General features: G+C 59.6%; 2 protein-coding genes across 2 annotated transcripts; one reads left to right on the forward strand and one right to left on the reverse strand.

The window, feature by feature from the left end:
* Window positions 1–17: 17 nt before the first annotated feature.
* Window positions 18–5,130, forward strand: MRPL45 (mitochondrial ribosomal protein L45). The gene is made up of 8 exons (XM_054088522.1): window positions 18–160; window positions 684–882; window positions 1,351–1,468; window positions 2,194–2,292; window positions 2,890–2,938; window positions 3,314–3,463; window positions 3,544–3,717; window positions 4,493–5,130. The coding sequence occupies exons 1-8, from the start codon at window positions 104–106 to the stop codon at window positions 4,550–4,552; spliced, it is 906 nt and encodes a 301-aa protein (XP_053944497.1). The 5' UTR covers window positions 18–103; the 3' UTR covers window positions 4,553–5,130.
* A 939-nt stretch (window positions 5,131–6,069) lies between these two features.
* On the reverse strand, window positions 6,070–22,540 carry GPR179 (G protein-coupled receptor 179). Its single transcript, XM_054088513.1, has 11 exons — window positions 21,498–22,540; window positions 20,176–20,284; window positions 19,251–19,353; window positions 18,953–19,143; window positions 18,720–18,788; window positions 18,228–18,337; window positions 17,910–18,148; window positions 17,425–17,563; window positions 17,097–17,202; window positions 16,857–17,003; window positions 6,070–16,538 (listed from the first exon to the last, which is right to left on the reverse strand). The coding sequence occupies exons 1-11, from the start codon at window positions 22,340–22,342 to the stop codon at window positions 8,265–8,267; spliced, it is 10,332 nt and encodes a 3,443-aa protein (XP_053944488.1). The 5' UTR covers window positions 22,343–22,540; the 3' UTR covers window positions 6,070–8,264.
* Window positions 22,541–23,165: the final 625 nt, after the last annotated feature.

Raw genomic sequence — 23,165 nt, forward strand, 5'->3', positions numbered from 1 at the left:
GTGATGTTTTAACGGCCTACATCGTCACGTGACCCGTTGTAAGGGCCTCCCCCGCCCACGTGACTAACTCCGGCCACGTCCCGGCAGGCCTCGCGGCGGGAAGATGGCGGCCGCCATGAAGGCGGGGCTGCGCGGGCTGGGCCTGCGGGCGGGCTGGCAGGTGGGGGCCGAGAGGGGCAGTGTGGGACCGAGGGAGGTCCCCTCCGTGTGGGGCTGAGAGGGGCAGCGTAGGATCAGGGGGCCTCCTCCGTGGGGGGCCAAGGGGCCGGGCTGAGGGTCTTCTCTGTGTGGGGCTGGGGGGTATCTCTCGGTGGGGTGGGGGCCCGGGGTATGTGAGGCGGTGAAGGTCTCCGTGTGGGCTGGGCTCTGTGGTTCTTTGTGTGTCTGGGCTTTGTGGGGCGCTGAGGGGCTGTGAGAGATGGTGAGGGGTGTGTGGGGTGGGACTGTGAGGGGCTGAGGAACATTGGGATGTAGGGATTTGCTAAGTAGCCACAGGATAAGGGATATACAGAGACAGGGATGAGAGAATATGGGAAGGGTCGTGGGACAGAGATGGCTACAAGTAGCGTTGTGGGTGTATTTACAGCTGCTCTGCACTCAGGAGGTGTGAAGGGAAATAAGATGTTGGTGTTGCTTCTTGACCGTTGGGCTCACTGTACGGCTTTGTTTTTTCTCTCCCTTAGACTCTGGAGTCCGTGCTCCGTCCTGCTGGAGCAGCTTTGCCCTGTCTCATCATTCCAGTGAGAACGAAGAAGAAGAGGTTTTCTGTTCCTGAGTGGGCCAGAGAGCTGACCCCTGAAGAGAAGGAGAGGAGGCTCAAGTCACTGGGGACAGTATTTCCTGAGGAACATATGGAACGGACCTTCTACTTGGCCTGCACAGGTGGTAGAAAACGTGCTCCGGTCTCTTCGTGGGGGCAAAATTACTGGAAAGTGGCAGCACAGAGCAATGAGTTTCCCTGGTGTGACCGTGGTGATGGAGAGCGTCTCGAATGCGCTGAATTATGTGCTCTGCCTCTGGGGAGGGATGGCAGCTGCCCTGCTTTACTCAGATGTGTATCAAGCTCTTGGCCCTTCCAACAGGAAGGGGGACGAGGAATAGCAAGGGATGTTGCTTTCTCTGCTGCTGAACGTGTTCTCTTCTCCTGTCTTTTGGCTGTGTGGAAGAGGAGAGCAGGCATCTACTATTGCTGTATTGGACAAGCAGTTCTCTGCGTGCTCATATTTCATCTCACAACCATTTTCAGGGAGGGATCCTGCTGCTCCAGCCAAGGCAGCCAGAGAGCTGCCTCTGTTTCCTTCATTTTGCTGTTTTCTAGCCTCTTTCTGTCCTTTCTTTTCTCCCACGCAGCTGATATTATAGACCCGTACATCCCTCCTGAAGGTGATGCCCGCTTGACTTCCCTGTCCAAAGATGGGCTGAAGCAAAAGATGGAGAAGATGAAGCGGACTGCAGCCTCCCAGCTGGCGTATGTACCTCCATTTTAGTTACCCTGTGGTGCAGAAGTTTTGCTTGGTTCTGTCTTGCTGTGACGTGTTTTATTTTCCACCCTCTTCTTCTATCGTTGCTGTTGTAACCTTTAACCAGGAATCCTTAACCAGGTGCAGGATGCCTGTCCTGGTGTGAATGGATGCAGTGTGCACTCCTTTTCTTGAGGATGCTTTGGGTTTGCAGCCCTGTGTCAGTTTTACGAGCACCCAGAGGTTGTGTCTTAGTGGTGAGTCTCCAGTTCTTGGTTGCTTGCAGGTAAAAGTCCTGGGACTCCTGGGCTGGAGTCCTCAGCACAGGAAGGACATGGAGCTGTTGGAGTGAGTCCGGAGGAGGCCTGGAAGATGATCTGAGGGCTGGAGCACCTCCCATACAAGGACAGGCTGAGAGAGTTGGGGTTCTTCAGCCTGGAGAAGAGAAGGCGCTGGGGAGACGTTAGAGCAGCTTCCAGTCCTGAAAGGGGCTCCAGGAAACCTGGGGGGGGCTCTTGATTAGGGAGTGCAGGGACAGGACAAGGGGGGACATTTTTTAGCTGAGAGAGGGGAGATTGAGATGAGATGGGCTCTGAGGTCCCTTCCAACTCAAACCATTCTGTGATTCTAAAAGCTGGGCTTGAACCAGATGAGATTGCTGTCCTATTCTGAAGCATGCAAGTTGGTTCCCAGTTGTTCTTCACTTCCTGTAAATCTTTTCTTGTCTTTTCAGTCTGCGGAAGATAAAAGATCACGATCCGAATTTCAGCTCTAAAACCTTCCCAGAGAAGGCACAGGAGATATTTATTGAAGCCCACAATTCACTGGCAAAGTAAGACCCCTCTTTTCTGATGAATGCAGTTGTGTAGGACCTGCTTCTTTCTCTTTCTGTGCTCCTTTTTTCTTCTTTGTCTTTCCAATCCTTGTACCTCCTCTGCAGCAACTACTGTATCATTTTCTGCCCCAATCTCTCTGAGGAGGGGAGTGTTGGAGATTTTCTCTGCACCTTCTTCATTTTGGTAATGAAAAGCAGGTTGCAGAACTTCCTCTTGATCTGAGCTGCAGAGGAGCTGTTGCACCACTGCTGTTACCGGCAGATGAGTGGGTGCTTGATGCTGTTAGGAACCACGCTGCAGGGAGTTGTTGGATATGAAATGATGCTCCATATCCCAGTAATAGGACAGATTTCAAACCTGCATCACTCTGGGTTACAGTTCCAGTCATCAATAAACCATGTAGATCATAGCTGGCTTCCAAAAGATGTCGTGTCTTTCCCTGAAGTCTTATCAGCCGGCTTGACATTGTGTGCTGAGGTCACAGTTCAGAATTTTTGTCTGTTTTGCTGGTAGATTGTGTGTCTTCCAGAGAAGCAAGAATCTGTGAGTAAGCTTCTATGATATTGCAGTAATGGGGTATGTTTCACTTGCAGCTTTAACAAGCAGAAGCTTCACTCCCTGGTGACGGAGCGCTGCTACCCGGTAAGCATTTATCTGGATGTAGTGTGTTCTTGATTTCGTCCATGGTCTCTAAGGCTGTCTAAGCCTCATCATCCATCTCCTTTTTTTCTGGATACAGTAAAGACTGAGCTGGTGGGGGGAAGCACAAGTCTAAGTGGTAGCTAATAAATAAATCAGAATCATAGAATGGTTTAGGTTGGAAAGGACCTTAAAGCCTATCCAGTTCTAGCCCCTGCCATGGGCAGGGACTTCTCCTAGAAGCCCCATCCAACCTGGCCTTGAACACCTCCAGGGACGGGGCAGCCACAACTTCCCTAATGCTTTATTATATGCAGTATTTTGCTTGTCATTCAATTCACATCCTAATTAAGTTGGTGCTTATCTTTTCCTTTGCAGGAGATGGTTCGTGGGAACCGGTACAAGACCATCCGGTGGAGTTTTGTGGAGTCGCTTGAGCCTCCAAGAGTGGTTCACATTCGGTGCGACAGCATCGTGAATCGAGGCAACCTCTACGGCCAGGTGACGGTGCGGATGCACACGCGGCAGGTCCGTCCCTTTGTGCCCCTCGCGTTTCCTGCCTCCAGCCTGCTCTGGGCCCAACGGATGTTCCTTGGCTCGTTTTACAGATCTTGGCAATCTATGACCGCTTTGGGCGGCTGATGTACGGGGGGGAGCAGGTGCCCAAGGACGTTTTGGAGTACGTTGTGTTTGAGAAGTACTTGGTCAATCCGTATGGCACGTGGAGGATGCACGGCAAGATCGTTCCGGAGTGGGCTCCACCGAAGGAACCCATTGTTAAGGTAATGCCACCAGGAGGAGGCACCAATGTTATCTGTGTTTGTAAAATACAGGTCCCTGATTAATTAGGGACAAAATCCAGGCTGAACTTACTGTAATGGGAAGGTGGTGGTTGAATCTTCGGGCAGATCTGATTATTGGTGTGGCATTACCGGCCTCTGGCACCTGGGAGCTGAGGTAGGAGGCTGAGAGCGTTTGACACGTGTGATAGTTCAGGGGGTGCTGCTCGCTGTACACAGCCTGGCAAAGGGCTACAGCTGCTCTGTCCTCCTGGGCTACTAACAACAGGTCTAGAGGAGGCGAAAACTTATCAGGGAGTGCAGTGATAGGACAAGGAGAATTGTTTTAAGCTGAAAGAGGGGGAGATTGAGATGAGATCTTAGGAAGAAATGTTTTTGTGGGAGGGTGGGAAGACTCTGGGCCAGGTTGCCCAGAGCAGGGGTGGCTGCCCCATCCCTGGAGGGGTTCAAGGCAACTGGATCCAGTGGAGGTGTCCCTGCGCATGGCAGATGTGTGGTACTGGATGGGCTTTGAGATCCCTTCCATCCTAAACCATTCTGTGCTTCTGTGAACTGTAGTATAGTGCAAGGCAAAGCACCTCATTCCCACTCTGTGTCTTTTCCATGCTGCTGCCATCTGGTCATCATCCTGTGTGAGGCCTTGGCATTGCCAGAACCCTCTGCTCTCCCTTTCTCGTGCTGTGTAGTATGAGGAATTCCTATCACAGCAGTTCAGAGCTGCTGTGTGTCATGCTGATGTTGTTTCTTGCTTTTTCAGACGGTGATGATTCCTGGCCCAACCTTAGATCCCTCACAAGAGTATGAAGGAACGAAGTAGGAAGCTGTGGAGCCTGTACAGAGACAGCAGGGCAGACGAATCTGGAGGGAAGGAGTGGAAAAGTCTCAGGAGGTGATGTGTTGGGTATGGCTGTGCCTTTCTAGTGCACAATCAAGTGGCTTCAGAAATGGACTCCAGTCTCTAAGAAGTTGTATTTCAAGGAGCAAGAGGGACCTGGGAGGGAGATTTGGCTCTGAGAAGAGCTTTCCTGTGTCCAAATAACTTAGTGTGTTGCATCTTAGCCCTATCTGTGTTTCTGAAAAAGTGAGAAGTCAGTTCTCTTCAGGACTGCTCTTCAGGCTCACCTCAGAGAGAGGCGAGAGCCCTTGGCAGCAGAAGTCTGTCCAGATATGGGTATTTGGCACTTCCATGGGAAGCATCATAGGCCTGATGGGCTTTGATTAAAACCTGCAGGAGTAAGCGTTGATGTGTTCTCTTCCCATTCTCTTTTCCTCTCTGTACCGATTCCCAGGCTGCTTTTTTTGAACAGAAAATGGGGAAAAGCAGGAACTTGAAATCAGATTCTTGAGGCAGGATTACCACAATTGGACTCCTGGGGATTGTTAAGGGCCAAGCTTCCCAAAGGGCTGCAGCACAGCCCTGGTCGTATAATAAAGTGTTTTGACTCCTAAGGTCAGTGTTTGTGTCCACCAGGGCCTTCCTGAAGGGCTGCATTTCTCGTGGCTGCTGCTGTGTTTGTTTCAGATACTGGTGACTTCAGCGATGGGATGTTGTTAGCGGCTGGCACCATCCTGTGGACGGGAGAGCATTCACATCAGGTCCTTGGGATGTGCAGGCTGTGTGGGTCAGGAAAACGTGTACCCAGAGCTTTGCTTTTGTCATAGCTGGGAGTGAGCCAGCACGCTCTGCTAATCTGCTTTGCTCAGATTGGTTCCGTTTACACAGAGCAGAATATTCACTGGTCATCAGACAACAAAATGTTCCTTTTCAACCTTGTCTTGCGTTTTAACTTGGCTGTTTTCCAGAGCTCATGAGAGTTAAGTGCATTTCTTCTTCCTTGGAAGAGATTTTACAGCATATTCAGGGAGAGTTATGACTCCTTATGCCTGCAGAGTTGTTCTGTGTTTCTCATGAATGATGTTCTTTTGAAAGGGCAGAACATCATCTTTATGCTCTGTTAGGAGAGGAGCCAGCAATGGAATCCCTTTCATCTTTCTGGAAACCAGAGGGGTGTCACAATCTGTCTGCCTTTCCTGAAAGAATCTACTATATTGAGTCCTCTGCCTACGCCTCGTTCATGAGCTGGGGGGAGATTCCGTGCTCCAGCACACGCGGGCTGGGCTAGGAGCTAAAATAAATCAGCGTGAGCTGCCTGGTTTGTGGCTGGTGTGACTTGGGCGGCGTACGAGCGGGTATGGATGTGACTCCTCAACCAAGACCTATAGACAGGGCTCTGCAGCTCAGGCTCTGAATGAAGGCCAAGAAGGCCACCAGCATCCTGGCTTGGATCAGCCCTGGTGTGGCCAGCAGGAGCAGGGAGGGGATTGTCCCTCTGTGCTTGGTGCTGGTGAGGCCGCACCTCGAATCCTGGGTTCAATTTTGGGCCCCTCACTCCAAGAGGGACATAGTATTGCTGGAGTGTGTCCAGAGAATGGAACGGAGCTGGGGAAGGGGCTGGAGAACAAGGGTTCTGGGCGTATGTTGTATCTCACCCGCACCCCATAAATCAGCCACCAAGTGTGTGCTCTGTAGAGAATACATTTTATTTTCTGTATGTACATGTCCTTATGTGATGGGGCGATTGTTGACACTCGGCACTGAGGACCACACAGAACGCCACAGCAATGCCACTGCCGAAGGGGAGTGGGAATAAATGACAAAGGGACAGCAGGACGAGCCCTGGGCCACAGCCCTGTGTGGAGAGTGGAGGGAGAACCGAAACCTTCACTTCTCTCTCGGGTTTTGTTTCCAGCTAAGTGGAACCAAGGGACAAAACTGGGGAGAATGGAGGCTTTGTTTCAGGTTGTTGAACAGGTTGCCCAGAGCAGTGGTGGCTGCCCCATCCCTGGAGGGGTTCAAGGCCAGGTTGGATGGGGCTTGGAGCCCCTGATCCAGTGGGAGGTGTCCCTGCCCATGGCAGGGGGTGGGACTGGATGGGCTTTGAGGTCTCTTCCAACCCAAACCATTCCATGATTCTATGATTCTATATTTTGCAGCTGCTGCCTTCCCAACCCTGAGGTTTCTCCCCATCCATGCGGGCACCTCCTTTCCCTTGGGCGTTTGTGAGTGGCTGGGCTGGAGTAACCACAAACCCAAGATCCATGTCTGATGCTCTGGAGATGGCAGTGCCTCCTTGATCCCAGCATCTTCCTTGTCATCCAGGAGTGTGTTGGCATCTCTGCCCCACAGGAATAGGTCTGTTGAATACAGGGAGATGACCAAAGGCATCCAGCTCTTCTACAGGTGGGCTGTAAAAGTGAAGGCTTGCTAGTGCCAGTGGAAGTAGTGATGGAAAACCCTCTCCTGTGATGAGAAGCTGAGCCCTGGGGGGTGTTTGCACACGCTGTGAATGTACACACACGAGTGAAGAAACCAGTCATGGCAAAGTGCTTTGACGAGTTCTCTGCCATTGTTAGTTAAGACAAACACCTTCACAGCCGAGTTGCTGGAAGAATGAGAAGGGTAGCAGTGCTGTAAAGTCAGTCAGCAAGGAGGGGAGCAGCGAGACACCCATCTTGGCTTTTGTGGATGCAGAGGTTTCTAAACACACAGCAGCGTTGTGGCCTGAAGGTTGGTTTTTATCCCACCCAGGTCGAGTGATAAGCAAAGGCAGCTGGGAGCAGATGGTGGTGGGCAGGGTCGGCGTGTGGTGTTGGAGCATGAGGCTGGCATCACTGGACCAAAACAGCAGGAAGGTTGGGCGCGTAGATGTCCTGTGGCTGGCGTGAGGACTTTGAGGCATCCAAAGATATATGACTTGGCATCAAGGAAGCAAAACATGTTGTGGAGCTGACTGGGAACAACGGCTCTTTATCTCAGGCTTCAGAATCTGCCTGGTCCTCTCAGTGCTTACAGATACCACTTAAAAAGCAGATAATGGCAGCTCTGGGAGAGATGAGCTGAGCTGCAGAGATCCTGGAGAGCCGTTTTTCTCCCCAGTCACACTGGGTGCTGCCCCTGGTTTGACTTTCCATTTATTTTCACTTGGCTTGGATGGAAAGGGTGACACCTGGTCCCTCAAGCCGCCATTGCTGAGGCTGTGTGGTGGCGTATTTTGGGTGCCAAGAAGGCTGTTGCTCACTGTGCTGGAGGCACAGACCTCCTGTGTGGAGGATGTTCAACTGCCAGAGGGCTCGCGGGGAGCACCTCGAGCCAGCAAGCTGCAGCTTTGCGTTTGCTGTGATGGTGGAAGTGGGTAAGGCTGGGACCAGGGATGGTTTCACACATTCAGGTGCCCTGCCAGGATCGAGGGGGCTCTGCGCTGGGCCCAGTCCCCGTGGGTAAGCGACAGGCGGCGTTTGCAAGCTGGGGTGCTGTGATGAAGGCAGGGATGGGAACTGTCCCCTTGCTGCGTTGCCCTCAAGCCTGGCTGGCTGGTGGTCACCACCGGAGCCCAGCAGGCATGTGGCCATGCCGTTGGCTTTGGTGGCACTTCTGTCCCCGGTCAGGCTGTGCAGGTGGGCTTTCCAACTCCAGACTTTGCCTTCAAGAAAGCCATGTCTGCACCCGGCTGGTGGCCGGAGGTCGGGAGCTACTCGTGGTCCCGTGGGCAGACGTCAGGTTTTGTTTCCTTCATCCCGCTGCCTCCATCTTCAGGGCTCACCCTGTCTCTTCCCTGCTCACGGAGGGTCGGGATTGGATCCCTGCCCCCCACCTCCCAGGGACACACCTGGGAGATGTTCCTGGGGTCCGTGCTGGTCTTGGCATTCGCAGGCAAAGCCTCTTCTGTTTCCCAAGGACAAACCTTGGCTCCGCTGGGGCTGCTGCCGGCTGAGGCTCCCTGAAGCCATGGCTCTGCCCTCTGGCCCTGTGGGGGCTGGATGCCTGGCAGGATGCGGCACAGGGGCTTGTGCTTAGCCTCACCATCGGATCTACTCTTGGATTTTTGCAGCGGGGCTGGAGACACGGTGCTGGCCCCTGCTGCCAGCTTTGACTGTCCTGTCCCAGCGGGGGATGCTCTGTCAGCTCCCTGGGGCTGCACGCCTGGCTGGAAGATTTCCTTCTCTGAGCTGGAGGGTTCTGCTGCTTCCCAGGGGCAGATATCGGACCTCCTGCTCTCTGAGCTGCCAGATGTCTTTGAGGGCTCTTTCCCGACTGCACTTTTCAGGGAAGGCTGCTCTGCGTCCAGGCTCTCCCAGGGGCAGATGGACTCGCGGTCTCCACTTACTCCCTCCTTGTCTCCACATGGGCTCTGTCCGGTCTCTTTGCCCAGACCTTGACCTCTGGAAGGGCTTCTGGTCCCCATGGTCAAATCAGCTTTCTCCTCTCTTGATTTCACTTTACCTGATGAAGGAGCAGCCGCCTCCCAGGGGCAGATCTCTGCTTTATCCATGGATTTCACCTCCATAGCCTCCCAAGGACAGACCTCTGTCTTCCGGCTCTCCTCGCTCTGGGATTTACTTGAGGGTGATTTGGGCAGCGCTGGGCTCCTGGCACGAGGATGCTCTGGGTGCTGCTCCGTGCCCGGGCTCTCCCAGGGGCAGATGGACTCACGGTCTCCACTTGCTCCCTCCTTCTTTCCAGTCGTGCTCTCTCCAGTCTTTTTCAAGGTGATTTGACCCGTGGAAGGGCTCCTGCTCCCTATGGACAAACCAGCTTTGTCCTCTCCTGATCTCGCTTTACCCAATGGAGGTGCGGTTCCCTCCCAAGGACAGATCTCTGCTTTGTCTGTGGATTTGAGCTCTGGAGCCTCCCAAGGACAGACTTCTGCCTTCCGGCTCTCCTCGCTCTGGGATTTCTCCGAAGGTGATTTCGGGAGCGCTGGGCTCCTGGTGTGGGGTTTCTCCGGGCGCTGCTCCGTGCCCGGGCTCTCCCAGGGACAGACGGCGTCCCGCTCGCTGCTGCCCTTCTCCAGGGATCTCGCCGGGCTGGCTAACGCTGCCTGGCGCGTGATGCGCTTCTCCGCCTTTGGAGCATCCCCAGGACCCTGCTTTGCCTTTAGTTGATCGGAGGGAGCTGCAGTCACCTCCCAGGGGCAAATCTCTGCTTTATCCATGGATTTCACCTCCACAGCCTCCCAAGGACAGACCTCTGTCTTCCGGCTCTCCTCGCTCTGGGATTTACTTGAGGGTGATTTGGGCAGTGCTGGGCTCCTGGCACGAGGATGCTCTGGGTGCTGCTCCGTGCCCGGGCTCTCCCAGGGGCAGATGGATTCACGGTCTCCGCTTGCTCCCTCCTTCTTTCCAGACGTGCTCTCTCCAGTCTTTTTCAAGGTGATATGACCTGTGGAAGGGCTTCTGCTCCCTATGGTCAAACCAGCTTTGTCCTCTCTTGATTTCCCTTTACCCGATGGAGGCACAGCTGCCTCCCAAGGGCAGATCTCTGCTTTATCCATGGATTTCACCTCTGCAGCCTCCCAAGGACAGACCTCTGCCTTCCGACTCTCCTCGCTCTGGGATTTCTCTGAAGGTGATTTCGGGAGCGCTGGGCTCCTGGTGTGGGGTTTCTCCGGGCGCTGCTCCGTGCCCAGGCTCTCCCAGGGACAGACGGCGTCCCGCTCGCTGCTGCCCTTCTCCAGGGATCTCGCCGGGCTGGCTAATGCTGCCTGGCGCGTGATGCGCTTCTCCGCCTTTGGAGCATCCCCAGGACCCTGCTTTGCCTTTAGTTGATCGGAGGGAGCTGCAGCCACCTCCCAGGGGCAGATCTCTGCTTTATCCATGGATTTCACCTCCACAGCTTCCCAAGGACAGACCTCTGCCTTCCGGCTCTCCTGGCTCTGGGATTTACTTGTGGGCGATTTGGGCAGCGCTGGGCTCCTGGCACGAGGATGCTCTGGGTGCTGCTCCGTGCCCGGGCTCTCCCAGGGGCAGATGGACTCTCGGTCTCCACTTGCTCCCTCCTTCTTTCCAGACGCGCTCTCTCCAGTCTTTTTCAAGGTGATTTGACCCGTGGAAGGGCTTCTGCTCCCTATGGTCAAACCAGCTTTGTCCTCTTTTGATTTCCCTTTAGCCGATGGAGGCACAGCTGCCTCCCAAGGGCAGATCTCTGCTTTATCCATGGATTTGAGCTCTGGAGCCTCCCAAGGACAGACTTCTGCCTTCCGGCTCTCCTCGCTCTGGGATTTACTTGAGGGTGATTTGGGCAGCGCTGGGCTCCTGGCACGAGGATGCTCTGGGTGCTGCTCCGTGCCCGGTCTCTCCCAGGGGCAGATCTCTGCTTTATCCATGGATTTCACCCCCGCAGCTTCCCAAGGACAGACCTCTGCCTTCCGGCTCTCCTCGCTCTGGGATTTCTCCGAAGGTGATTTCGGGAGCGCTGGGCTCCCGGTGTGAGGTTTCTCCGGGCGCTGCTCCGTGCCCGCGCTCTCCCAGGGACAGACAGCATCCCGCTCGCTGCTGCCCTTCTCCAGGGATCTCACCGGACTGGCTAATGCTGCCTGGCGCGTGATGCGCTTCTCCGCCTTTGGAGCATCCCCAGGACCCTGCTTTGCCTTTAATTGATTGGAAGGAGCTGCAGCCACCTCCCAGGGGCAAATCTCTGCTTTATCCATGGATTCAAGCTCTGGAGCCTCCCAAGGACAGACTTCTGCCTTCCGGCTCTCCGTGCTCTGGGATTTACTTGAGGGCGATTTGGGCAGCGCTGGGCTCCTGGCACGAGGATGCTCTGGGTGCTGCTCCGTGCCCGGGCTCTCCCAGGGGCAGATGGACTCACGGTCTCCGCTTGCTCCCTCCTTCATTCCAGTCGTGCTCTCTCCAGTCTTTTTCAAGGTGATTTGACCTGTGGAAGGGCTTCTGCTCCCTATGGACAAACCAGCTTTGTCCTCCCTTGATTTCCCTACACCTGATGGAGGCACAGCTGCCTCCCAAGGGCAGATCTCTGCTTTATCCACGGATTCGAGTTCTGCAGCCTCCCAAGGACAGACCTCTGCCTTCCGGCTCTCCTGGCTCTGGGATTTACTTGAGGGTGATTTGGGCAGTACTGTGCCCCTGGCTCGGGGTTTTGCTGTGGGCCGTTCCGTGCCTGTGCTCTCCCAGGGGCAGATCTCAGCCTTTGTGCTCTCCAAAGTCACTGTTTTCTCAGCTGTGCCTTTCAGTAGCTCTGTGCTCCTCAGGCCGTACCCTGCGGAGGAGCTCTCTGTGTCCAGGCTCTCCCAGGGGCAGATGGACTCGCGGTCTCCACTTGCTCCCTCCTTCTTTCCAGATGGGCTCTTTCCAGTCTCATTGCTGAGATCTCGAACTGTGGAAGGGCTTCTGCTCCCTATGGACAATCCAGCTTTGTCCTCTTTTGATTTCCCTTTACTTGACAGAGGCGCGGCTGCCTCCCAGGGGCAGATCTCTGCTTTATCCATGGATTCAAGCCCTGGAGCCTCCCAAGGACAGACTTCTGCTTTCCGTCTCTCTTCGCTCTGGGATTTACTTGAGGGTGATTTGGGCAGCGCTGGGCTCCTGGCACGAGGTTGTTCTAGGTGCTGCTCCATGCCTGGGCTCTCCCAGGGGCAGATCTCTGCTTTATCCATGGATTTCACCTCCACAGCTTCCCAAGGACAGACCTCTGCCTTCCAGCTCTCCTCGCTCTGGGATTTACTTGTGGGCGATTTGGGCAGCGCTGGGCTCCTGGCACAAGGATGTTCTGGGTGCTGCTCCGTGCCCGGGCTCTCCCAGGGGCAGATGGACTCACGGTCTCCACTTGCTCCCTCCTTCTTTCCAGACACGCTCTCTCCAGTCTTTTTCAAGGTGATTTGACCCGTGGAAGGGCTCCTGCTCCCTATGGACAAACCAGCTTTGTCCTCTCTTGATTTCCCTTTACTCGATGGAGGCGCGGCTCCCTCCCAGGGACAGATCTCTGCTTTATCCATGGATTTGAGCTCTGGAGCCTCCCAGGGACAGATCTCTGCTTTATCCATGGATTTGAGCTCTGGAGCCTCCCAAGGACAGACTTCTGCTTTCCGTCTCTCCTCGTCCTGGGATTTACTTGAGGGTGGTTTGGGCAGTGCTGGGCTCCTGGCACAAGGATGTTCTAGGTGCTGCTCCGTGCCCGGGCTCTCCCAGGGGCAGATCTCTGCTTTATCCATGGTTGTCACCTCCGCAGCTTCCCAAGGACAGACTTCTGCCTTCCGGCTCTCCTCGCTCTGGGATTTCTCCGAAGGTGATTTCGGGAGCGCTGGGCTCCCGGTGTGGGGTTTCTCCGGGCGCTGCTCCGTGCCCGGGCTCTCCCAGGGACAGACGGCGTCCCGCTCGCTGCTGCCCTTCTCCAGGGATCTCACCGGACTGGCTAACGCTGCCTGGCGCGTGATGCGCTTCTCCACCTTTGGAGCATCCCCAGGACCCTGCTTTGCCTTTAGTTGATCGGAGGGAGCTGCAGCCACCTCCCAGGGGCAAATCTCTGCTTTATCCATGGATTCGAGCCCCGGAGCCTCCCAAGGACAGACTTCTGCTTTCCGTCTCTCCTCGCTCTGGGATTTACTTGAGGGCGATTTGGGCAGCGCTGGGCTCCTGGCACGAGACTGTTCTAGGTGCTGCTCCACATCCATGCTCTCCCATGGACAGATCTCCTCCTTTATGCTTTCCATGCTCCGGGATTTCTTGGAGTCCACTTTCAAGCTCTCCAGGCTTTTCATAGCGAGCTTTGCAAAGATCCCGGTGTCCCTGCGCGCTGGCTGTGAGGCACCCATCTCTGCCAGCTTTGCTCTGATACCTTCAAGTCCTCCTGATCGTGGTTTGTTTTCCGCTTTGCAAGTCCCCCGCGTGTTCTGACTTGGTGTCTCCTTCCCCGATGGAGCTGCAGGCTCTTCCCAAGGGCAGATTTCTGTTGCAGGTGGCTCACCCTCCCCTTCCCATGGACAGATGTTGGCCTTTCTGCTGTCGATATCTCCTGCCTGCTTGGATGCTGCTTTGGGCAGAACTGGGTGCTTTGCTCCGACCCCTGTGCCGGGCTTCTCCACACCTTCCCTGGGGAGGGGAGATCCCTGTTGGCCGCTCTCCTTGCCTGCAGCCAGAGCTGTTTCTCCCACGCCCCTCGAGGCTGCTTTCTGCAGAGAAATCCTGTTTTCCATGTGAGAAATGTCACTATCATCTGATTTTCCTCCATCGGATGAGGCTGTTCCCCTTTCCCAAGGGCAAACTTCTTCTGCATCGCTGTTGGCTCCTGCCGCTTCCCAAGGACAAACCGAAGCCCGTGTGCTCGTTGGGCTCCTTGAGGTCACTTCTGGCAGCGTGGAGCTTTTGGGAGCAGGTTTGGCTGTGGGTCCCTCGCTGCCCCTGGCCCCGTGTGGTGCTTGCGGGCTGCTCCCGCTCTCCTGTGCTCTCAGCAAACCCAGGGATCTTGGTCTGATGCTCCTGCGCCACTTGTCCAGCCGTCTCCTCTCTCCCTGCTGCCTCTCTCGCTCCGGCTGAGCCCCCTCTGCATCCCAGGGGCAGATTTCTGCTCTAACTGTCCTTTCCCCTTCCCCGCTCTCCCATGGACAAACCTCAGCCCTCCTGCCCTCCGCGCTGCCTGCTTTCTCCAAGGCTGCTTTTGGCAGCTCTAGAGGTTCTGCTGGTGGCTTCTCCGTCCCCAGTTCTTCCCCGCAAACCCCCTCGCTCCTGCCCTCCCCTGACTCCCAGCGCTCGCCCCCGTTCTCCTCCCAGGGGCAGATTTCTGATTTAAGGCTGGAATCTGCCTGGATTTCCCAAGGACAGACCTCTGCCCGCCTGCCAGCCGCACTGCCGCCTTTCTCCAGTGCAGCTGGAGCTGCCTCCACACTCCGGTTCCTTGGGGGGACCCTCTCTGCACCCCAGCTTCCGCCGGCATCGAGGGGCTCGGGCTGGCTGCTCGCCTTGGCCGGGCTCTCCTCGCCACGGGGGACCTCGCTGTCCTCCCAAGGAGTGATCGCCTCTTGGCGCAGCAGAGCTGCTCTTCCTGCTGGGGTTCCCGGGGGTCCCTGGGGACAAACCTCAGCCCCCGGCTTCTCGGCAGCCGCTCTGGCAGTAGACAGCGAAGGGCTGTGTGCGATGGGTTTTGTCTGCTCCTTCTCCACCTCTGCCTGGTCTCGAGGGTGGTGGATGGAGCTGCTGCTCCCCTCGAGCCCTTTGGCCACCCCAGCCATCCCTTCTTTTGGTGTGATCAGCCCCACCATACCCGCAGGAACGTCCTTCCCCGTCTCTGCTACGTGAGACTTAGCCTCTTGCTGGGGATGTAGCTGTGTTTCCTCGCTGCTGGCCACCGCCGGCACTTCCTGAGGATGCTCGGCTCCTTCTTGGTGGCCAACACTGGGTGCAATCTTGTGCACCCCCACGGGTGCATCCCCAGGAGTGCTGAGCTGCTCTGCTGGTTTCTCACCATCTCCCAACCCCAGGGTTGGGCTGTCCTGCTGTCCTCCTGCCCCGCTGTCCCCCCACCCTGCAGCCTCCCCGGTGCTGCCGGCGTTGTTGTTGTGCTGGCAGGGGACCGTGTCCCCGTGCCAGGGCTGGGCGCCGGGCTCGCTGCTGGGCCTCTGCCGGCTCCACTCGGGGCTTTTGGATGAGGGTGCTCTGCTGATCCCCCCGAGGGACACGGCAGCTGTCACTGCCAGGCTGGGCCTCTCCCTCCCGCTGCCCCCACCCCGCTCGTGCCCCCTCTTCCCAAGGCTCCCCTCGCCCTCCCTCCTCCCCTTTAGGATGCTCTTCGCCCTCGTGCGGTTGAAGGCTTTGAGGGCGAGTCCCAGCCCTCGCAGCGAGATCTTCTGAGGGGGCATCTTGAGGCTGGGGGCTTCGGCTGCTGCATCGCCGGGGGTCCCCGAGTCTGCTGCTTCGCTGGCTTTTTGCTTCCGGCTCAGGATCTCCTCCTGGACCAGTTCCCAAGGGCAGACCTGCGCTGGGATGGCGGCTGCAGCCGGCAGCGTGCTCTTGCCCACTGGAGAGGTTACATGCCCCGATTCTTCCTCCCCAGGACCCTCCGGTGACTTCTCCAGCTCTCCCACCTGTTCCCTTGGGGGCTCCTGGGGGTCTGCTCGAGGCTCTGTGTGCTCCTGGCTGTCCGCAGCCGGCATCGCGCGCTGCCCCAGGCTCTGGCAGCGGATGGGGGGCGGTGGTGGGGTCCTCTTCACCGCCACACGCACGCGCCCCGGTGCGTGGGAGCTGTCGATGCTGACACTCTTGATGGGTGCATAGGTGACGTGTTTCTGCACTTTCCCATCGCTCGGGGGGGATGCAATCTCCTGCGAGCCCCCCTCGGCGGGGCTGGGGCTCCCTGCTTGGGGGGCACCGGCTGCACCGGGGCTTTGGAGCTTCCCTGCTTCCCTGGGGGGCTCCGAGGCCAGGAGCAGGTCACGGTGCCGCTTTTCCCGTGCAGCTCGGCTGGCAGCGAGCAGAGCCTCATCCCGAGCTCCGGCGACGACGCTGAGCGACTTCTGCAGGGGCGGCGGGGGCTGCTCGTGCCCCGCCAGGTTGTGGGCGCTGGCGGACTTGCACACGAGCGGGGCGGCATCGAGGGACTCACTGTCCGACTGCTCCGAGGCCGTTGCTGCTGGCGCATTCCCCTCCGGCGCGGGCTCTCCGGGGATGCCAAGAGTGGGTGACCCTCCTGGAGGCTCCCGTGCGGGACCTTCGGTGCTGTGGGACTTGGGCAGGGCTGCAGCGCGGTGCCGAGCTCCGTCCTCCCGCAGCCGCAGGCTGGCACCGCCGGCGTTGGGCAGCCACTTGGCCGAAGACCTGCGGCGTGCCGGGGTGCCCACGCGCTCGCCGCGGCTGCTGCGGCGCGCCACAGCCTCGGGCAGCTCGGCAATGCGGTGCATGATGGAGCGGCCCAGGCTGCGGCGGGAGCTGCGCTTCTTGGGGAGGTGAGGGTTGTTGGCTGCCATGCTCCACGTCTTGTGCACCTCCAGCTGCGTGTAAAGCTTCTTCAGCTCCTCCTGTGCACCAGGAGTTCGGGGGGACGTGGCAGGGAGAGAGAGGAGAGCGCGTACAACAGGACTGTGGCTGGGGGCACCCCACAACGCCCCAGGCTGTCCCCACATCCCCGTGTCCCCAAGCTCCCATCCCGCTGCCCGGGGGGATGCGAGGGTTTTCCCACCCGTGGGTGCTGGTTCCCCCTGCCCGCCCCCCATCTCTGCACCCTTTTCTCCACCCCCTTTTGCTTTGCATCAGGAGAAAGATTGCGAAAGGCACCTCTTACTCTGCGCGGGGCTGCATAGCTAGCGTCAAAAGAAGGTCCTGAGTGTGCCACCCACCCGAATGTCATCGGGGTCGAGACTGTGCTCGCTCCAGGCGGACGCGATGCTGCTGTTCAGGCAGGAGCCCGAGTGCCGCATGTCCAGCTCGTCCTCGTAGACCTCGGCCGCGATCTCCTCCCGCAGCGGCGAGCCGGCGTGCAGGAACTGGGGGGTGGCGAGGGGCGAGGTTGGCCGGTGCTCCCTGAAACGCCGGGGAACCCCAACCCGGTCTCGCCGAGCCCCCGGGCTGAGCGTTACCTTGGGGATGAAGAGCAGCGCCAGGGTCATGGTGATGGTGCCGTGGGTGTGGGCAAAGAAGAGCAGCAGCGTCCAGTCAGGGTGCAGCGAGGGGACCATGATGAACCTGGAAGGGGCGAGGAGGGCAGTGCCGGGTCATAGAATCATGGAATGGTTTGGCTTGGAAGGGACCTTAATGATCACCCAGTTCCAACTCCCCTGCCATGGGGTCCCGCGGAGGCACCCACAGCCTCCACCCACGCTGGGAACCCACTGGCTTCAGGGATTTGCCGCCGGTTCCTCTACATCCCAAGGGATGGCAATCCCGGTTCACGGCCCCACGCCCTACCTGACCACGTGGAAGGCGGTGGAGATCATGAGCTCGTTGTGGAGCGCGATGCCCATGTAGCGGGGCTCGTGGAAGGCGGAGGGCACGGCACGCATGGCATAGCACAGGAAGCTGCCCCACAGCAGGAAGAGCATTTCGGCTGCAGGAGAGAGCGGTGCTGAGCATCAGCCCCATCCCCCTGCTGCCCTCAGTGTGTTCTCCGGGGTGGCTGAGCCGCAGGGTGGGCGCTGCTGCCCGCCAGGTCCTCCCTGACATTCTCTCCAGCTGCCGTGGTCGGAGCTGGTGCAGAGCATCCTCTGGCACAGACGGGACTCAGCACCCACACCGGGTGATTCACCCTGTGCCGGAGACTTGGGGGTGCTCAGAGAGGGTGGGAGGTAGCTTGGGCAGCCCAGCTTAAATGGATGAGGGAATTATCCCCCCCTCATTTATGGAATGGGGTCCTGGGGCTCTGGGGACCCCCAGACCGCGGGCGCTGGTCTCACCGATCACCATCATGTAGTCCCAGCGGTCGTGGCCGCAGATGTAGAAGTGGAGCCCGCGGGCAGTCTGGGTGCGGATCACCAGCGGGATGTTCTTGTCGATGTTCTCCAGCATGCCGATGGTCCAGGCCGCCAGGAACCACAGCACCAGGAGCAGGATCAGCCCCAGCATCTTCAACACCCGCCCGCTCGACACGTAGGGCACCCGCTGGGCCGTGCGGGACAGGAACACCTTCAGCACCCTGCGAGGCGCGGAGGGGTGAGTCCCGAGCCGGTCCCGCCGCGGTGGTCCTGAGCATCCAGCCCCCCCGTCCCAGCCACCTGTACAGCTTGAGGGTGATGGTGCCGTAGACGATGGCGAAGCCGAGCATGCGCACCCAGCGCAGGACGATGCAGCGGAAGATGCTCGGCTTGAAGTACAGGATGAATACCTGGAGCAGAGGAAAAAAGGGGTCAGCGGGATGGATCCCACCTTCCGAGGGGGCACCAAACAGCAGAGACTCGGAAACCACTCAATTTCGGACCAGCCCTGCCACCTCCCTTCCCCCGCGGCTCTGCGGCATCCGCCTCGGCTCCTGCGGGAGGGAGAGTGGATTTGGGCAGGGATTAATTCCCACGGCCAGCGGGAGAAAAGGGATTTGGTTTCCTGAGAAGGTTTATACTGCAGCTGCCTGGGGCTGTGCCAGCAAAATTAACAATTAGGCGGAGTTGTGGCCGTGCCCTGCTCGGGGCCAGCTCGACGCCCTTTCCTGCGGGGCTGCCGGCGAGCGCCCTCGCACCCCAGCAGTGAGGTCCTCAGCCCTGGATACTCACCGGGAAGTAGAGCAGGAGGGACCCGAAGAGGATCGTCTCCAGGAGGACAACTCCCGACGCCCGGATCCTCTGCAGGGAGAGAGGTGTGAGGGTGCAGCCGGGAGCCTCGACCGGTGCCAGGAGAGGATGGAGAGAGGCAGGGAGATGCCCCCAAGCGTGGTGCTGGGATATCCCACCCGAGAGCCCCCCAAGACTGTGAGGTTTGGGGGTCTGAGGACGTGGGGATGCCTTGCCTTGCTCCGTCGGAAGTGGTAGGAGACGAGCATGCTGAGGAAGACGGCCAGCATGCAGCAGGCCTGGCAGGAGAGGACGGCCGCCCGCAGCGCCCGGTCCTCCTGGATCAGGCACGGAGCATCGTCCTCGCAGGTGGAGCATCCCGGGCGGCAGGGCCGGCATGCCAGCCGGGACCCCCCGTCTGCTGCGCCTGGGGACAGAGCCAGGTGAAATCTCCTCATCCCGGTGCCAGCGGATGCTCTCGGGCTTCCCAAAGCCCCCCCAAACTCCCCCAAAGAACGTGAAACAGGGACCCACCTGCCCGGGCACCGCTGGCTGCTCCGCCGACCCCATAAAAGCCCGGTTTGCACCGGCACAGGTACCTCCCGAGGACGAAGCCGTGGCTCTCCTGCGGGACACACTGAGGGGGACAGGCTGAGACGCACGGAGGGGCGAGGGCTCTTCACCCCACACACTGCCCGCAGCCCCACATGCCCCCCAGCGCCCCCACCTCGCGGGTTCCTGACCCCCCTGCGCACCCCGGGGGGAATCAGTGGTTAAACATTTCAGAATTAAAAGCCAAAGCTTGGCCCCCAAATCCCTCCCTAAAACCTAAATGGACACCTAATGCAGCAGAGCGCACTAATCCTGCCCGGCGGTGACGGCAGCAGCGGGCAGGGCACCGCTGCCCTAATCCCCACGGCCGCATCCTGCCCCGAACGGGCCGTGCTGGCGGCTTTCCTGGGCATTGTTGTTTTCTGGAGAGATGCCCGGTGGTGGAGTTTTGTTTCTCCGGAGGGCAACGCTGCCGGGAAAGAGAGGCCGGTGATGCCTTTCCCATTTGGGGACAGCTTTTTGCCTTTGGGGTGGGACCCCGATCGGCGCTGAGTTGGGGGGCTGTGGGCTTTACTCTGCCTGGGGATGCTGCTGGTGGTGCCAAGCGCTGCAACACGCTGTGGCATCCGCGGCTTGGCCGCGTGGGCGCTGCCGGAGGGGGTCGGGGTGATCGTACCACCCCCCCCGTACCCCAGCACGGGAGCAGCAGGGTCACACGCCGCTGCTGGCGCAGGGAAGGAAGATTTGCACAATAAACCTCTCGGCTGCAGCTGAACGGAGCAGATGGATCGGTCGGGAGAGGATAAAGCTCAGCCCGCGGGGAGGGGGGACGGCGAGCATTGGGTGCTGGGGACCCCCCGGCCCCGCCAAGCGAGGGGATGGGGTGAAGGGTGCTGGGTGCCGATACCTGGGTGCTGTTGAGGTCGCAGCGGTGCGTGTCGGCGAACCAGCCCGTCCCGCTGGCGCACTGGTCGATGGCCACGTCCCGCAGGTCGATGTCCACCCGCACGACGCCCCTGTGCAGCGGGACGGGCTCAGCACCGGGGGACCCCCCCTGCACCCCCCACCCAGCGGGGACAGGCGGGACACGGCCGTGGGGGTGGTTGGTGGCAGGATTAGGGGTGACACGAGGCATCGGCAATGTCCCCGGACCCCCAGACGGGGCCGTCCCCGTTGGAGCTGAGCGGGGGCACGGGTAGGGATAAGGGCAGCGGGAATTCTGCTCCTCCAGGGGAGCATCGATGCAACCGACTGGGAAATGGGAGCAGCTTTTGGGGGGCTGCTGAGTGCCACCCCTCAGCCCATGGGACTGCCCCCCTTCCCTGGGAGCTTCCCTTTGGAAATGGGGGCATTTCCCCTCCCCGAGGCCAAACCTGGCACGGGGACACGGAGCCATGGGTGAAACCTCAGCATCACGAGGCACCCGCGGGCCTCTTACACCCCCCAACCCCTTTGCACCCCCAACTCCCTTACGCTTTCATACCCCCCCTAAACTCCCCCAAACTCCCCACGAGCCCCCAACCCCCTTGCACCTCCCAACCCCTTTACACCTCTCAAACCCTCTTAAACGCCTCCAAACCTCTTAGAACCCTCCAAACCCCTTACACTCACCCAACCGCCTTGTACCCCACCAACCTCTTTACATCCCCCCTACCTGCTCATCCCCCCAAACCCCCTTACACCCCCCAACCCCCTTACACCCTCCAGCCCTCTTACACCCCCAACCCCCTTACACCCCCCAACCCTCTTACACCCCCCAACCCCCTTACACCCCCCCAACTCTCTTACACCCCCCAACCCTCTTACACCCCCCAACCCCCTTACACCCCCCCAACTCTCTTACACCTCCCCAACCCTCTTGCACCCCCCCATCCCCTTACACCCCCAATCCCCTTACACCTCCCCAAACCCCCTTACACCCTCAATCCCTTTACACCCCCCAACCCCCTTAAACTCCCCAACCCACTTGCACCTCCCAACCCCCTTACACCCCCCCAATCCCCTTACACCCCCCAACCCCCTTATACCCCCCAACCCTCTTGCACCTCCCAAACGCCTTACACGTCCCCAACCCCCTTATACCCCCTAACGCCCTTGCACCCCCCCATCCCCTTACACCCCCAATCCCCTTACACCTCCCCAAACCCCCTTACACCCCCAACCCTCCTGTACCTCCCCATCCCCTTACACCATTCCAACCCCCATGCACCCCCCCAACCCCCCCCTTACTTGAACTCAGGGCTGAGGTCCGGTTTGAGCCCGTAGAAAGCAGAGGAAAGCGTGATGGTCCAGGCAGGCAGGAACCTGCCATCGCGGCACTCGAGGAACGGCGGCGACCACCGCACGTGGCCCGACTCCCCCACGTAGCTGTCGCCCCGCTGCCACTTGGGGGTCTCCATGCTGCGCAGGTCGTTGCTGAGCACGCGCTTGCGGAGGAGCGGCGTCCGCTGGGACTTGAGGGCGTTGAACCACTCGTTGTCCCAGCTGAGGTTGGCGAGGTCGGGAGCGGCGGCCGAGACGTCGCGCAGCAGGATCTCTCCATCCCCCTTGGTGGCCTGCAGCATCAGCCGCGGCTTGGCGGCCAGCGGGTGGGCGTCGAGGGCCAGCACCGCCCGCCGCACCCACGGGTGCCCCTCCACCAGGCTGCGCACCAGCGCTTGGTACCACTCGACGTCTTCGCCCACGCTGGCCTCGCGGATGTCGTTGGTTTGGAAGAGCATGTTGAGGAAGTTGGCGGCGTGGGCCAAGGCCTCGGGGGCGGCACGGAGGGTGGCACGCAGCGCCGGGGGGGGAACGGCACCCGCTGCCGCCGCCGGGACGCTCCGGCTGCAGTTGACCCGCGCCAACCGTTGCGCATCGCCCGTCTGCAGGAACGCCAACGCCGCCAATGAGCCTTCGGGGTCCACCGGCGCTCCGGGTTCTGGGGTGGGTGCCCAGCTGGAGGATGGAGATGGGGACCATCCTGCTGGACGGGGGGGGCTCTCCGGCGGGAGCTGAGCCCCCCCAAGGATGGAGCCGTGGATCAGCGCCGCCTGCAAGCACCAGAGCAGCAGCGGTCCCCGCCGCGGCCCCATGGCCGGGGCTCAGCGGAGCCCCCCGATCCCCTGGCACCCCGCTGGCCGGCCCGGGGGGGGCATGGTGGGCACGGTGCCCGAGCCGGCCGGGAGCATCCTCTGCTCGGTGAGGCCGAACTCCCGCTCTGCCGCTTGTTTTCCTCCCTCGGCGATGCCGGAGCAGACGTCACCAGCTCCCAAACGTGTTCATCTGCTGGGCACTGCCCGCTCGGAACCCCCCCCCCCGCCTCTGCCCCCGCGCTCTGCCGAGGATGCGCTGCCGGGGAGCCCCTCGCCCTCAGCGCCGCGGGGACCCCGCGCCCCGTGATGCCAGCGCATCCCGATGGGAAGCCATGGCAACGGGGATGGGAATGTTCCTCCCAGCATCCCCCTCCCCTCCACAACCGGGAGCTTTGAAGGGGGGGGGGGGAAAAGGTCACCTGCTGGGTCCCCATATGGTCCGGGGTTTCAATCCCCCCCGTGCCCCGCCCTGGCTATGGGGTCGACATGGGGGGCACACAGGGGGGCTGACGGTGACCCATGAGCCGTGGCGGTGGGTGAGGTCCTGCGGAAGGGACTGAGGGATGTTCCCCCCCCTCAAAGTTGGGGGATGATGTTCTTGGTGCCAGGCAGCGCTGCCCAGGCTGCAGGGGGGAAACTGAGGCACGGAAGGCTGCGCATGCATACACACATATGCCCCCCCCCCCCCGACAGAAGCAGTGGGGGCTCCCCCCTTCTGCAGCCCCCAGGAAGGTGTGGGGAGAGCCGGGCTCCATTCCTGCTGCCCAGTGGGGAGAGACGGGTGAGGGGCGTGCAAAAGAGCTGTGTGAAAGCCACATAAGAG

The sequence above is a fragment of the Cuculus canorus genome, chromosome 25 (genome assembly GCF_017976375.1).
Source record: "Cuculus canorus isolate bCucCan1 chromosome 25, bCucCan1.pri, whole genome shotgun sequence".
NCBI lineage: Eukaryota > Metazoa > Chordata > Aves > Cuculiformes > Cuculidae > Cuculus > Cuculus canorus.